We start from the raw sequence: 14787 nt of genomic DNA on the forward strand, positions 1-14787 counted from the left end.
TTCCAGTGACAAGGAGACAGCGCTTGGCATGGACCAGCACGTGCTGCCTGTGCTCCAAGAGGAGCTGCAGCCTGGCGGAGCAGGACCGTGCCCTGCATCCAGGTGACACATAAGGACACAAATACAGGTGCATCTCCCGAGGCTGCACCCAGGAGCTCAGCACCCAAAGGTGCTGAAGACAGAGACAGAAAGGGCATCAGCACAGCACTGTTGATCAAAAAATCATCTTTGTAGCCATTTTTGCCATCTTGGGATGCAACACTACCTGCATGAAAGACTGATGAGGGCACTCAAGGAAGGAAAGGAAGGGAGGAAGAAGAGGGCGAGGGCGAGGGCGAGGGCGAGGGCGGAGAGGAGAGGAGAGGAGAGGAGAGGAGAGGAGAGGAGAGGAGACTCCATTTAAACAGCCTTTATTTAATTAAAGCTAACCTTTATTTCAAATGTTGCTTTCAACACTTGTACTGTTTGTTAATTCTCAGAACATCTTTTAGCTTTGCCCTGGAACTGTGGCTTTGAAGAATCAGGCTGCAGGATAATGAATGCTCAACCCTGGGGCTGCAAAAAGACTTGTGAGGAGCCCTGGAAACTTTTTACTGTTGTAACAGAGCAACACATTATGACAAAGTTTAAGAACCACTACATCCCTGCACAGAAACACTCAGTGACAATACAAGTGTCACTGTATACAAGAGCAGGCACTGAAAGGAGAAATCTGTTTACAGTAAACACTTCTGCTTAGAAGTAGGAAACTAGAGTGACCTTCTATTCTCAGAAGGATCAGCATTAAGATGACTAATGGGCCAAGGGGGATTGATTTATTGGGAAAGAATAAAAATTTAACTATATATAAGGCTTGGCTACGCAACTGACAAGGGAATAGGTGTGGTGGGAAAGTAACCCCAGTGCTAATAATAGAAGGAAGATGAGGAACGACTCACAGTTGAGATAAGCTAAAACAATGGGCATAAAAGCAGGGGAACTGTACAGCACCAAAGGGAGAAAACTCTCCAGTCATGGGACAAATCTAGTCCCAGCTTAAGCCCTGCAGCTTAGGACCCGATGTCCTAAAACTTTTGGAATGAGAAGCTACAAAGATGCACAGCTGGGAATTGCACAAAGGTGAGATCAGCCTACACTGGTGTTATAATCACAGGAAATCCTTGAATTTCATGTTCTGTTAATCCTTATTGAAAAGGTTGGGTTTGGGTTGGTTGGTTGGTCATTGGGGTTTTTTTAAGAGAAACACTGAGTCTAGAGCTACTGAACATTGTTCTTTTAAACTGAAACTTCAGAGGGATATTTTCTTTAGCTGTAATTCTTTTCCCTTCTGTAGAACTGCATCAAGGGAAATGAGAAAAGGCTAGTTTATTTTCCCAGCTATTGAACGAGGCTGGAGCCTTCATACTACATAACCTCACTCCCTTTCAGCTCGCTACAGGCAGTGACACACAAACACACGTATTGCTTTTGCTGTCCCACTCTTTCTCCTGGCCCATCTCTTAACTCAGTCAAAGAACAGTGAAACTTTTTGCAGTATCACAAACGCCAGAATATCTCAACATCTAAACACCCCCAGATATCTGTGCTTTTCTAGAGAGCTCCAAATAATTCCAAGTTTTCCTTTGTATCACCAAATGCTCTTGGAAGAACATATTGCTCTTTATTTGATGGTACAGGACACGTTTTTCAACACATGCCAGAATTATCAAAGCTTTGCTAAGGAAACAAAAAACAAAAAACAACAAAAAAAAAAATCTAAAAGTGCCTTTTGCAGCTTCTGTTTAGAAAGTCAAGGCAGGTAAGTGACAATTCTAAGAGCTGCATTAGCAACAGAAGTAATTACAGGGGATGAATGGGCCAGTTGACTTGGACATGCTTTCTTTTCCTCGATGCAAAAATCGTGAGCCTTTGCACTTAGAGGAACAATTAAACCCGTATTCAAAAAAACAGTTAGGCTATTACCTGTCATAACAGTTGAAGTCATCTAACCAGCAGCCTTTCTTCACCAGTTCGATGGAGCCTGAGTTGTTTCTCCAGGAGGCATAGCAGTGGAGCCGCTTGTCCTTCTCCCCCTCGCAGCGCTCCACGCCGCTCTGGTTGGTCTTCTCCAACTCCCAGTTGGCGTTGTAGTAAATGCATTCCCTTGTCTCAGCCTCCCCATGGCCTGGTCCTGAAGCAAAATTCAAACCCCAAGTACGTTCAGGCAAAATCAGAAACACGTCCCAGGAGACACATCCCCACATGGCTTTGCTTTAGGTGATGCATACATTTGCATCCCTGGGAGGCAAGCAGCTTCAGCATGGTGAGGAGGGTTATTCTCTTTTGCTGGTGTGGGAACAGAGAAGTCAGGTTTGCCTAGGGTCACAACAGGAGCTCATGGAAGTCAAGAGCCCAGCTGAGAGCCCCCCAGTCTCCTCTGACCAGTGCTTCAGCCACAGGACACTAACAGGGCGATGTGCAAGGCAGACCATAAACAGTATTTTCTAACCACAGAAACCCTGTTTAGGAAAGGTGACATCCTGGGGTGCTACTTGCCGTTTGCTGGATGTCTGACAACGGAGCGTGTGACCCTCCCCACCACTACTTTGGGAAACACCACCTAAAAATAAATGGTTTCCTTATATGGGTAGGATGGAACTGAGAATAGGTAATATTCATCCCGCAGAGGAGGGACAGACCAGTGCCTACTCCTCACTTAGATCCCAGTTCAGGCTTATTTGGATAAGTCTGGATTAGCTGCGGTTGCCACGGTTCACATCACCTCTCCACCCAAGCAAGATCTTCAGCAAAAAGCAACTCCATTCCCTGAACAACTCTGGCCACTCCAAACGGACATTTGGCCACCGCAAACCAAGGAGTCTCCATAGCCTGTGGGTCTTTGCCCCATTAGAACCTTGTAGCAAAGGACCGAGGAGTTTCTAAGGCCCCAGGTGAAACAATTCCCACATGGCCACCATGGCACAGAACCGAAACATGATTTACAGACACATCCATTAAAAACAAGAGTCAAATAAGGGAACATTGATATCTGCAGGTGACCTGTTTTTTTCCTAAGCCTTAGAAATCCTCTCTTCATTTGGAAATATTCTGCTTTGTGACATTTTGAGGATTAGTTTAAAATGCGAAGAATGAAACAAACACACGACATGTAAGCAGACACCCAGAAAATATACCATGAAGCTCGCGATTTTGTAAATCCTGAGATGCCCTGCAGCCATCTCTCTTTGGGATTACCCAACCTAAAGCAAGGTCACACCTGGCCGTTATTTTGACGGATTACAATCATGGAAAATGTAGGTATCTCAATAAAATGTGTTGACAACTGGGTAGAAAACATGAATGTCCCCCGCAGGATAGTGAAATTAAAGTGCTGCGTTCCCAGAATAGCCAGATCTTTGCAAAACGCAGAAGTTTCTGTCTGGAAAATTTTGCAGTGCTTTCAAGTCTCCATCTTCTCCAAAGGCCGTGCAATCTTTAATGTTGAGATTAAGGCAGATGGGGCCATGGCTGGACAATTTAAATGCAACCCAGCCTGTGATTCCCACTCAACACGGCAAACCAGCCACTTCTGAATGGTCTCTACAAGGTGATGCAATTCAGTCTTCCTAAGACACTGAGCAGCAAGTGGCTTACAGCCAGCAGAGAAAACACCCAGTCTGGGCACAGGCACCAGCTCCAGGCCAAGGATACTTTCTGTAGCTTCATCATTTCCATACCTGAACACCCATCCACTACTGATGTAAGTACCCACACAGCACCCAGCCAGAGAAGGGAGTATTACTCCCAACTGAAGATCCAACATGCCAAGATTAAATCACTTGTCCCAAGTGAGCAGGATGCCAGGAGAAGCCTGACCTGCCTTTCCACAGCCTGCAACTCCTCAAGCTACCAAGTTTCCAAGCTGTTACCTGGTGGCAGGATTCACCTCCCGCTTTGCAGTGCATGGAGAGCACTTTAGAGATGGCGCTTGAGCTGCAGATTGCATTCGAGCTATTGAGTGTAGCCTGATCTGCTGGAGGGAATCAACCTTCTGCTGCCAACAGGCATCCAGTAAGGAGTGCAGATGACCTGGTATGGAGCAGAAGCAGAACTGCAAGAAGGTTGCAGGAGAAACCAGAGTTTCTGCTCAAGCTATGGGTGATGTGTCCAACATGCTCCTGATACTGACAGCTGGACACAGCGATGGGTAATTTTCACGGTATGGAGCAAACTCATCAGAGTAGGAAGATGTTTTTGCAAGTTGAAGAGGTGTTCAATCCTTCAATAACTCTTTTTTGGGGAAGAATGTTTAATCTGCACCATGGGAGAGACTGAAAGGAGGTGTATGGGAAAGTCATAAAGCTGACTTCTGAAACTGGAAATTATATTCCAAGCACACACGAACAAGAGCTCAGTTTCAATAGCACCTGCAGCTTTTATCGGCACTTGCAAAGCTTCATCTGAGTTTTCCTCTGACAAGTTGCTTACTATAATAAAAACAACCTACCAATACCCCTTCAACACAGAACAGTGTCAATATTGACACTCCTTGTTGAAGCCTTGATATTTGTTCTCTTGATAGTTACACCACACTTTGTTAGGGCAGATTAAGCGTTTTTGCTAAATACTGGTTAAATCAGCAGGACAGCGAAGGAGCATTGTCTTGTGTGCGGGGAGGGCGATCCTGCTTTTGCTCTAGATGGGAATTTCCCCTCCCTCTCCAAACCCACCTCCCAGAAAGCAGGAAGGTTTAATGAACCATTTGCCTGGGAAGCAGCCCCAAAATCTAATCCTGGCTCAGCCACCCTCCGTCTGTAACCTCGAGCAATATTGCGTAGCCTCTGTTTTCTCCACTCGCAATGAGGGCCAATGCAATGCACAAAGCCGCGGTGAGGTTTGATGTTTCCACCGTGCTTTGAAAAGGGAATGTTAAAAAGATGGGAAGAAGGAGCTTTATCGGTTCTGGGACCAGCAAACCGAGGCTGCTAAATCCTGTGCTGAGCCCAGGCTCCCTTCCCCCAAGACAGTTGTCTTTTCTGGAACAAGTTTCAGCTGAAGACTAAGATCTGCTTGCAAACATGCAAACCCAACTCTGCAAACAGCGACCACGCCAGGAAAAAGGCCTTTCGCAGTTCCTCCCCCCAGCCCCGTCAAAGATTAGATGAGTTGAATAAAAGCATGTATAAAGTTTTGGATGACTAAATATACGTACGTTTTCCTTAAAACAGCTCCTAAGGATGCTTGCATTAAGGAGATGCTTTAAAAACCTGTGTGTTTCCTACCTGCTTTCAAATCTTTTTAGAAAGCCATTTGGTAAGGATCCTCATCCCGCTGGGTGCTCAGGGCTGCAAGAAACCCTTTTGTTTGTGCCCAAGATGGTCTCGGCAGGAACAGGCATGGCTCCAGGACTGGGTGTTAATCTACCTGCTGCTTTAGCTCATCAAGAAAAACTCACACATTGGTCTGTAATGGATAATGCAGAGACCAAAGTTTGTAGCTACCTGCCTTATCTGCATTTGCTGTAGTAAAACCTTCAACTGAATGGAGGGAGGGGGAACTGGAAGAGGGTTTTGTCCCTTTGAGGGAGAAGGGTGGGGTGGTGGTGACTAAAAGGAGGAATTCTGAGCACTGTTCCTGCAACTCTGGGAAGCCATGTAGTTTCTTCTGCCTTTCTTTCCCCCGTGGGCAATGGGTATGGAAGTGCCCGTTCCCCCAAGGCCACCAGAGATCTGTAAGAAACACTGAGCTGGACACTTTTGCAGAGCAACACAGGTGGGGGAAGCACAGATCAACCATGTCCTGCTTCTAATTTCAAGTTGCAAGAAAAATCAGATGGAATTGCCCCAAAAGGGGTGCAGGAAGCGCTCGTCTCCTTCCACCAGACACAGCTGATGCATTAGTGTAACAAGGATCGGATTGGACTTGAGTGGGCTTCCCTCGACCCACAGCAGCACAAGCTGGCTCAAGGGAGGTGTTGAACCAAACCTGAGCAGCTGAGGGAAAGGACAGGATTAATTTTGATAACAAAAAGCTTTTCCTGAAACAAAAGCCTTTGGGTGCAATCACAAACCACAGCTTGGGATGGATTAAAGGGGTTGTGTGTCCCAGTCTGTCTTTCCCTCCCCACAATGCTCTCGCCATCTCCCTCATGCCAGCATTGGCATGTGGTAGGAAAGCTCCTGATCTCCTTCATTTGGTGGCATTGGCTGGTAAGGACACCCATGCTTACCTTTTGGCAGAAAATCAACAGGACTTGGGCATAACGAGATATAAAACATTTGCTACGCAAGTGTTGGAAGATTGCTGTCAGAACTTGGTTTAATTCATTGGGTCCCCGTTCCCCTCCCACCTAAACCAACTCTGCCAGCCACAAAGCAAAGTTGAAAAAAAAGCTGTTTCCTACCCAGCAGAGATTCCCATTAGGTACAGGCAAGAGGTACAAACATAGGTGGGATCTGCTGGCCCCTGCCATACGTATGCATTTTGCAGAGGAGATGTTTCAACCACGGCTGCAGAAACCACCTTGCTGCACAGGCAGCACTTTGTAGAAAATACTGAGCAAGCAAACCAGGAGCATGCCATCTCCAGCAGCGCAGCCTGCTATCAGCCTTGGTTCTCTCCATGGAAAAGAGCCTCGTGTCAGCAGCCAGGCAAAAGCTATAAACATTTTAATACCACGATCCACAAATAGTCATTTAAGGAATAAAGTCTGAACTCCTGTTTGAAATCCAAGTCTAAGGAAGAATCAAGCTTTGAAGGAGCAGATGGGCTTCTGGCATCTGACTGCATCCGCCCAGCACTTTGGGGATGATGCAAAGTGATTTCTCCCAACACCTTCCTTGAACAAAAGCCACAAACAAATACCTTTATGCAAAACACCACCAAGTCCAAAGAACTCCCAACACCATGCAAGCTACTCACCATCACCCATTTTTGAGGTGGAAGTCAACTTTTTGACCTCAGTCCTGAGAAACCATTATTACGCCGATTCCCTTGGGTCATTTTCTGCTCCAGATAACTGAAGCATCACAAGGATTTTGCCAAACAAGATCCCCAGCACCTATCCGGGGTATGTTATGATAGGAAGAGCAGTCGAAACCCTGTGCGACATGGGAAGACCTCTCTCCTCCTCCTTGGGGCTTGCAAGGCACCAAGAGAGCTCATTAAAAAGGGTCCTCTTGAGCTAAGGACTTCAGCCTGCTGAGGCATGGGACCTTGCTGCTGATCTGAGACTAACTCTGCTCTCCTAATTTGGGGCTGCCAACAGATCACTGAGGCTGTGTCATTATCCAACAGTTGCTAAATTATAGCCAAGATCCAGTGTAGCAACTCCAGGGCTAGGTGTTAGCAGTTGCTGGGCTCCTAACTCATAATTAGATACATAGGGAATATCTTCCCTAAGGCTGAAGGCTGCTATAAATCTCAGCTCTTTATCTCTGCCTGTCCCCTTTTTAAAACCTAAAATGAAAGTATATATGAAAAGATGGGATGTGTCAAAATAGTCTGCATAAACACTGAGTGATTTACCAGACAGTCTGTTTGCCTAACTGTCAAAACCACCGGGCTTTATACATGAAACTGTGTACGCAACTGAAGTTATTTGCAAACACTTAGTTATGTCCCTATATAGCTATTTGTACATGTAATTTTATAATATAAAATGACAGAGATTGTACACTGAATTGGGGTAATTGCCCTCTAATTTGGAGGGTAATTGCATGTAGCAATTAAGCAACTGCGGATGCATTCTTGCATGTGTGATTATGAAAGTCGGGCCCTTTGTTTGAGGTTTGGGTTTGTTTTCAAGAGCTATCCCTCAAACCGCGGCATGGTTGAGCAGAACTGGGAAATAAGAGGCTGCTGGGCGCTCACCTTGCGGCGCAGCATCTGCTGGGACGAGCCACTTTGGCACCAGCTCACACCCACCCCTTCCCATTGCTCAGCGCCTGCGGGGACGCTAAACCAGCCGCCCCCGAGCCCGGGGCTGCGTTTTGGCACACCCTTCAGTGGGGAGACCACGATCTCAGCATGTGCAGAGCACACTGCGAGCCGCCGGGGAGGAGGCAAAGGCTGGGGACGAGGGCTGCTGCCCCCCAGCTCTCCCTCTCCCAGACACCTGCCCAGAAGTTATGTGCAGGACTGCAAATTAAAGAGATTCAAATAGCTATTGCCAGCATTTCAGATCCCAAAATCAAGCCAGAAGGCGGCTTGCAACCGGGAAAGTTTGGAAAATACTGCTCTGGAGAGACCACCCAGTTGCATCTCTACCCAGCCGATAATGAATCTGCAATTAGTAAGTGTTGCTCCAGCACTTATTCCCCAAGTGGGGTGATTTCATTCCCGCTGTACTTAAATAATAGAGTCTAAATACGTTTTTAGGCAAAGCATCAAACTAGCGATGACATCTGTGGTTAAGTATGTAACTGTACATGAGGATTTAAAGACTCGTTGTTTGTATCCCCCGGTCTTTCACAAAAGCCTTGAAACGGCGGAGCCCCATGTAACAGAAACGAGCCCCTTTCTCATGCCAAAACTTCACCCCACCTCTGGGGACCCCCGTGGCCAGCGTACGCTCAGGCGCAGAGTGAGCAAATACCCAGGGCTTGCCCCTTCCAGCCGTCTGGATGCAGGGATGGGCAGTGCCCTGGCTTATTAAAAAACGTGGTAAAGCATGGACATTTCAAAATGTTTCGGTTCTCAAGCCAGATCAGGTAAAACCAGGCCCATGCAGCACCAGAAACAGCAACGGTGTAATGCCAAGGGAAGATATTACTCTGAATTTTGTTTTCTGTCAATACATTTGGCATATCCCACGATAAAAGAGCTCTAAGTTTTCTAGTCAATCAATGGCTGTTAATCTATTATCTCAGCATATATTGCCATGGTAACCTACAATGATGCCATTGACAACCAGTCTCAAAAGGACAGGAGGCTTTAAGTCATTTTCTTTTAAAATTAAAACAGGAACTTTAATATTAAGAAATACATCCTCCCTGCTCACCAGGGATGACAACTCAGGGCTTCTATATTCACACCATGACTCATGCTTCACAGCTTCCACGGACATCTGTGTAGCAATCCCCCCCCCCGCCCCATATCTCTTTTTTAACTTGGGCTTAAGTCAGTAAAAGATAACAAGGAAATTATTCAAAAGAATTAGATCTTTATTAGAATTTTCCCCCAAACTGCTAGTAAAACCTGTTTTGTAAAATACAGGGAGCATGTTTTAAGAGTCATTACTAGCAGCTCGGGGAAAGGACACAATAAAGGCTTAATTCTTCTGAATAATTTCCCTGGTATTTTAAGCAGAATAGGGTAGATAGAAGAAGGATCCAGAGAAGGGCAGTCAGCAACCCAGCTCCTCACAAATCCATAAAACCAGGCAGATTCCTGCTTAGGGAAGACAGAGCTGAGTGAGATGACAGCATTATTCGATTTAGTGAAATACGGAGTGTACACGCACACACACACAGAGCTGATGAGATTAATCTCTTGGCCCAAAGGGGAGGCTCGCTCAGGAAAAGGTTTAGTAAATCATTCCTCTGGCCAGGCAGAGCGATCCAAGCAGGTTTGGCCAGGTCACCGGCTGGACTGGTGTGCAGCAGGACAGAAACGTTGCCAGCAGTTAATCAATTTTTGGAAGCAGTGCATTTTTGACTTGAACTCAGCTGGTCATTTCTATATTTTATTTAAAGAAAAGATCATTTTAGTTATCCATTAGAAAAATCCTATTTCGTAGCGTTTCAGTTAAGGACAAAGCCAAAATGTAATTAGATTTCTCCCTTCGCATCACTAACTGTATCTGTCTCCCCAAAAAAGGTTTTAGTTCTTTAATAAAACCATCAGGGAGATCAATCAAAAGCATTTAAAGCCACGGTGCTTCTGCAGTTCATGTTTAAATGCACTTTGGGTCACAAACGAGGCAATTTGGACAGCAGAGCTCAAACCGAATTAGTAATAAAGCACAAAAAAGGCCTAATTTTTTTTTTTTTTAATACAGATACACACTCCTCCTCTACACCCAAGAGGATAGAAACAAAATCAAGTCAGCCTTGATGAACAGAAAGTTATGCACCCAAAAAGGGCTCCACCACCACGCCTGCCTGCGCGGGGTGGGGAAGAAAGCGTAAAGCCATAGAGCACCCGGCCAAACTTCCCCAGGTGCTGAGCTGCTGCCTACCCGTGTGCGACCGTCCCCACGGATGCCGCCTCGTGCAGGACCTCTGCCACAAGCGCGGCAGGCGCGCGCCGACCGCTCCTCCACCCGCCCGGCTCGTTGGGAGACACCTCCTGCTCCCTCTGCACCGCTACACCAGGAAAACGCCTTGCTCCATACAGGATTCCCATAGAGGAGAGGTGGTGTTTTCCCCCCAGACCGCGAGTTTTCAAACAACCATATAGTTACGGAAATTATGGGTTTTTTTCTTAGATTTGAGGTGTGCATTTATAAAAGCATTAAGCAGGCCATTTATCTGGCTTGTGACAGCAATGTCTACTCTCTGGCATGACAAATGAACCCTTGTGGGCTAAGCACTGTGCAAATACGCTACCAAGAAGGTTGTCTCAGCCCCCAAACTTTGCAGCCTCAGTGAAAGAAAATATTAGAGTTTAACTACAAGATTAAGATATTTCTAACTACACTCCTAAAAATCAAATAGAGGGCAGATTTTGACCAGATGCCACAAATCACTAAGTAATATATGCAGCAAATTCTGAAATGACATTTAAAGCATAATCATTTGTTTTCTCCCGTCCTCCTCGGGAGCCAGCACGAGGTCTCCAAAGAGCATGGGAGGAGGAAGTGGAATCATGTATGTTCGTAAATATTTTCCCCCCACACAGGGAAGTTTTGAAAAGCTTTCAAAGCAAGCCTACGAAAGAAATTTCCTTCCAGGCAAAGGGACGAGGATATGGGAGCATCTCCTTGTGGAGTGCAGAGATTTAAGGAACAGGAATAACCATGTGGCAATACCTTTCCCAGCTCTTCCATGTGTGCCTGCTCCATCCCACCGTCCTCATCCTCCCATGCCAGTGCCACCAGTAGAAATGCTTTTCAGAGCTCCCGATTTCTTCTCTAAGGTCTCCTCTGAGATCTTCTCTAGGTCTTCTCTAAGGAGAGACTGATGTGTGTCTAACATACCCCATGCACGTAAAATAATGGTGAAGCAGCCTACTTGGCAAGCCACAGAGAGCTTCGGTACCCAATTCATAATCTACACATGGTCCTCTGAGATTTATCAGTAGGGACATTTCAAATATGCTTTAAAATGTGCTGAGTCTACTAAGATTGGGCCCCAAGTGCTTTTCTATTGATTCTGCTTGACATTTCCAAATACCACAATTCCAAATTTAATTCACTGGTAATTGGAAAAACTGTAATGCATGTAAATGGACAAGAAGATGTTGGAAGTCCAAAAGGTCAAGCATCAGGAAAGTGTGCCCCCAAGAACTAAATGATGTTTGTTTGTCTTCTCATCACCCTCTTCCACGTGAATAATCAAAGCTTGGAGTTGGGCAGTTTTCTCAGCAGGATGGAGGAAGAAAGGAAATAAAAAAGCCCAGTCACTCTAAACTGTGGGACAGGGTTCAAAATCACTGTTTTAAACTCCATCATTGACCAAAATTCACATACACCATAGAGATGACTCACTTAATCAGCAGATAACATGAGCAAGTGGGAAACTCAGGAAAGAATTAATTTGGTAACTGTCAGTAGGAGAAGATTCCCTCCATCTAGAAATCAGGTTTCTAAGATTACCTTTTGCTACTCCGCAGCTTTACAGGCATTGCGCTTCTCCTTGCCAGCCAGCTGAAGGGGAGGCAGTGGCGGAGAGAAAATCTTGCCAGATGTGTAAGTTCAAAACTCAGTTCCAGTGTGATGATGGATGTTTGCTGGCTGATCCCAGCTGGGTTCTCTACTTTATTCACCTGAGACAACCAAACTTCTGCTTCAGAGGAACCAAGGGCTTCAGCAAGAAGAAACACTGCAGGACCAGGTGGAGGATGCTTGCCCGGCTCTTTATGTAGAGGCCCGAGTTGCAGCAAAGCCCATGGTGCCCTACAGCATGCTTGAGGGCTCAATGTTTTGATGTGTAATAAGTCCTTTTGGGCAAAGACCATTTTCATCAAAATACAGTGTGACAAAATTCCCATATTTCTCTATGTTCTAGAGAATAATACACGCAAATTTTAGCTGCCAGTCCGACCTGCATTCCCCAGCGCGAGCCAAGTGCTGATGCTCCAGCGCATTTTAGCTCAAAGAGAAAGAATACAGTCAAAATACAGTGCACAAGCAAGCACTAGCACAATTTATAGCCAGTGTTACACTGAAGGACAAGCATGAGTTACCACATCCCAGTCAGAGTTTCCTCAGTTCAGCCCACAGTCAGTATGTATGAAAATACTTGATAACTTCTTGTTATCATCTTTCACATTACATCCTAGATCTTCAGATCATTCAAGTTTTGCAAAGGAAGAAACTACCAACTTTTACAAGCCTCTTTCCCAGCATACACTGGTATTTCAAGAGTTAACAAGCTTCAGTCAAAGCATGGGAAGGCGCTGAACCTAGCATGAAAGAGAAGGGAGGCAGGAAGAAAAGCAACTCTCTTGCCCATGCAATCACACACTAGCCTGAAGCTCTCCAAAAGGAAGTAAAGACATTCCTAAAATTCTTCGGAGGATGAGAAGCAAGTTGTCAGCTGAATCAGAAGTCCATTTCTCCTGTCTTTACACTCTTAATGGCACATCCCACATGAGCAATTTTAAAAGCCTCTTTTACAATGGAGTTTTCTCCCAAGTGGCTACAGCACATCTAGGACTTGTCTCATGTTTACAGAAATGTACCTTTCTCCTTTGAGTCTATTGAAAAAGCTACTGTCAAATGACCTGAGGAAGGAATGTAGCACAATCCAATACCATCATGCAATTTCCAGTGATTGTTTCTGTTACAATAATGAAAGGCACGGAAGAAACGGCTGGATAACTACAGTGATTCTCTAAAGAGAAGTTATAAAAGAGATGCTGAAGAGATATTATGTAAAGGGGGGGGGAATAAAGTCACCTTATTAGCTTTCATCTTGATTACATGCATTCACCAGCGTCCGGATTCCACTTTGAAATAAAAATGTTTCTGAGCAGATTGTCCAAGAGAGTTGAAACTCTGCCTGTTATGCAGGCGGAAAGCAATAAAATAATTGCATGGCCTTGGACAGTTCTCCTTCCTGGTGTTTTATAGTTTTCTCCAGCCATAAGGACGACTCAAACACTTTGGACCACAGTGCGCACATGGCATGAAAGGAGAAGCACTTACCCTCCATCCACATCCGAGCTTTCTGGATGACAGGAGCTCAACAGCTCCACCCCAGAAACTGGGTACATGCCCTTGCAGTTCAACTTTCTATTTAGATGCCCATTCCCATGGTGACCAAGCTCCAATACTATGTAAAATAACAGAAAGTAATATTCTAAGATTCAGTCTGTACTCCTAGACAACTTCCTAACTTCAGGTAGGTGGGAATCTCCACAAGCCTCATCTCTGATGCTGCTCCCACATATTCAGATGCTGATGTATGAGAATAAGGTGATGGAGGTGCCCTTGTCTGAGCACTTTCAGGGACAGCACAAGTACTGAGAGGGATTTACCATTGGAAATGCAATGAGAACCCAAAAGAAGCGAAGGCTCCGGGGAGACCTTATTACAGCCTTTCACTGTATAAAGGAGGCTTACAAGAAGATGGAGAGAGGCTTTTTACTAAGGCTTGTAGTGACAGGACATGGAGCAATGGCTTTAAACTGAAAGAGGGCAGGTTTAGATTGGACATAAGGAAGAAATTTTTTATGATGGTTGTGGTGAGACACTGGAACAGGTTGCCCAGAGAAGTTGCGGATGCCGCATCACTGTGGGCGTTCAAGATCAGGTTGGATGGGGCTTTGAGCAACCTGATCTAGTGAAAGATGTCCCTGCTCATAGTGCAGGGCATGACTAGATGATCTTTAAAGGTCCCTTCCAACCCAAACCATTCTGTGATTCCATAATGGAGACAGTTTGGTCTCTTAAAGAAAAACAACAATATATGGTTGTCAGCCTCAATTACACAACTGTTGTGGTGACGAGAGGACGTTTGACCCCTGGTGATTATCATCATGTTGAGTGCTACCAGCTGTGACCCAGAGCGCACAGTACTGCTCTGCTGCCAAAGTCACCATCCTGATTCCACCACAAGGCCACCAACTGCCCCTGACTTGCCATGCCTTGGTTTGCCTGTAGATAAAAAGGACTATCAACAGGCATCGACATCAGAAGCAAGTAAGATCTAGCTGAATTTCTAAGCAATCATTTTATATAAATTCTCCCTCTGCTAACATAAACACTCAGTTGAGAGACCCTTCCCAATCCTTTACATTTCTTCCTCTTCCTTCTCCACCATATTTCAGTAAGACGGCAAGGATCAATTCATCCTTGTTTAAAACACCTTACAAAAAAAATCTTTCAAATACTCCCTTCATAACCTGCAAAATAATCATTTTAGGCAGCAAATCCTTTCCCTTTTCCTAGAGAGCTTCATAAGCAAGATGCAATCTCATTTATCACTTATTTATCTCCATGTGCGTAAGTTGTAAGATGAGAGAGGTGCCTGCAGGAACATACACACAAACCTACACAGAGATGAGCAAACTGGCACCCTGAACACATCTTCTTGCTGCCTCTCCCTGCCCAGATGCACCCAGGGGCACGGACATGCAAACTACTCCCACCTCTCTAATAAAAAGGTACGGTATCAGACATTACTGTACACACCTGTTAAT

General features: G+C 45.3%; 1 protein-coding gene across 1 annotated transcript in view; it reads right to left on the reverse strand.

The window, feature by feature from the left end:
- LOC104618121 (activin receptor type-2B) overlaps window positions 1-14787 on the reverse strand; it is a 45296-nt gene that overhangs the window by 16603 nt on the left and 13906 nt on the right. Inside the window, exon 2 of the mRNA XM_010283645.1 lies at window positions 1963-2170. Within this exon, the coding sequence (XP_010281947.1) occupies window positions 1963-2170 (208 nt within the window). The remainder of the gene's footprint in view (window positions 1-1962; window positions 2171-14787) is intronic.

Source organism: Phaethon lepturus, unplaced genomic scaffold (genome assembly GCF_000687285.1).
Source record: "Phaethon lepturus isolate BGI_N335 unplaced genomic scaffold, ASM68728v1 scaffold16530, whole genome shotgun sequence".
Lineage (NCBI taxonomy): Eukaryota > Metazoa > Chordata > Aves > Phaethontiformes > Phaethontidae > Phaethon > Phaethon lepturus.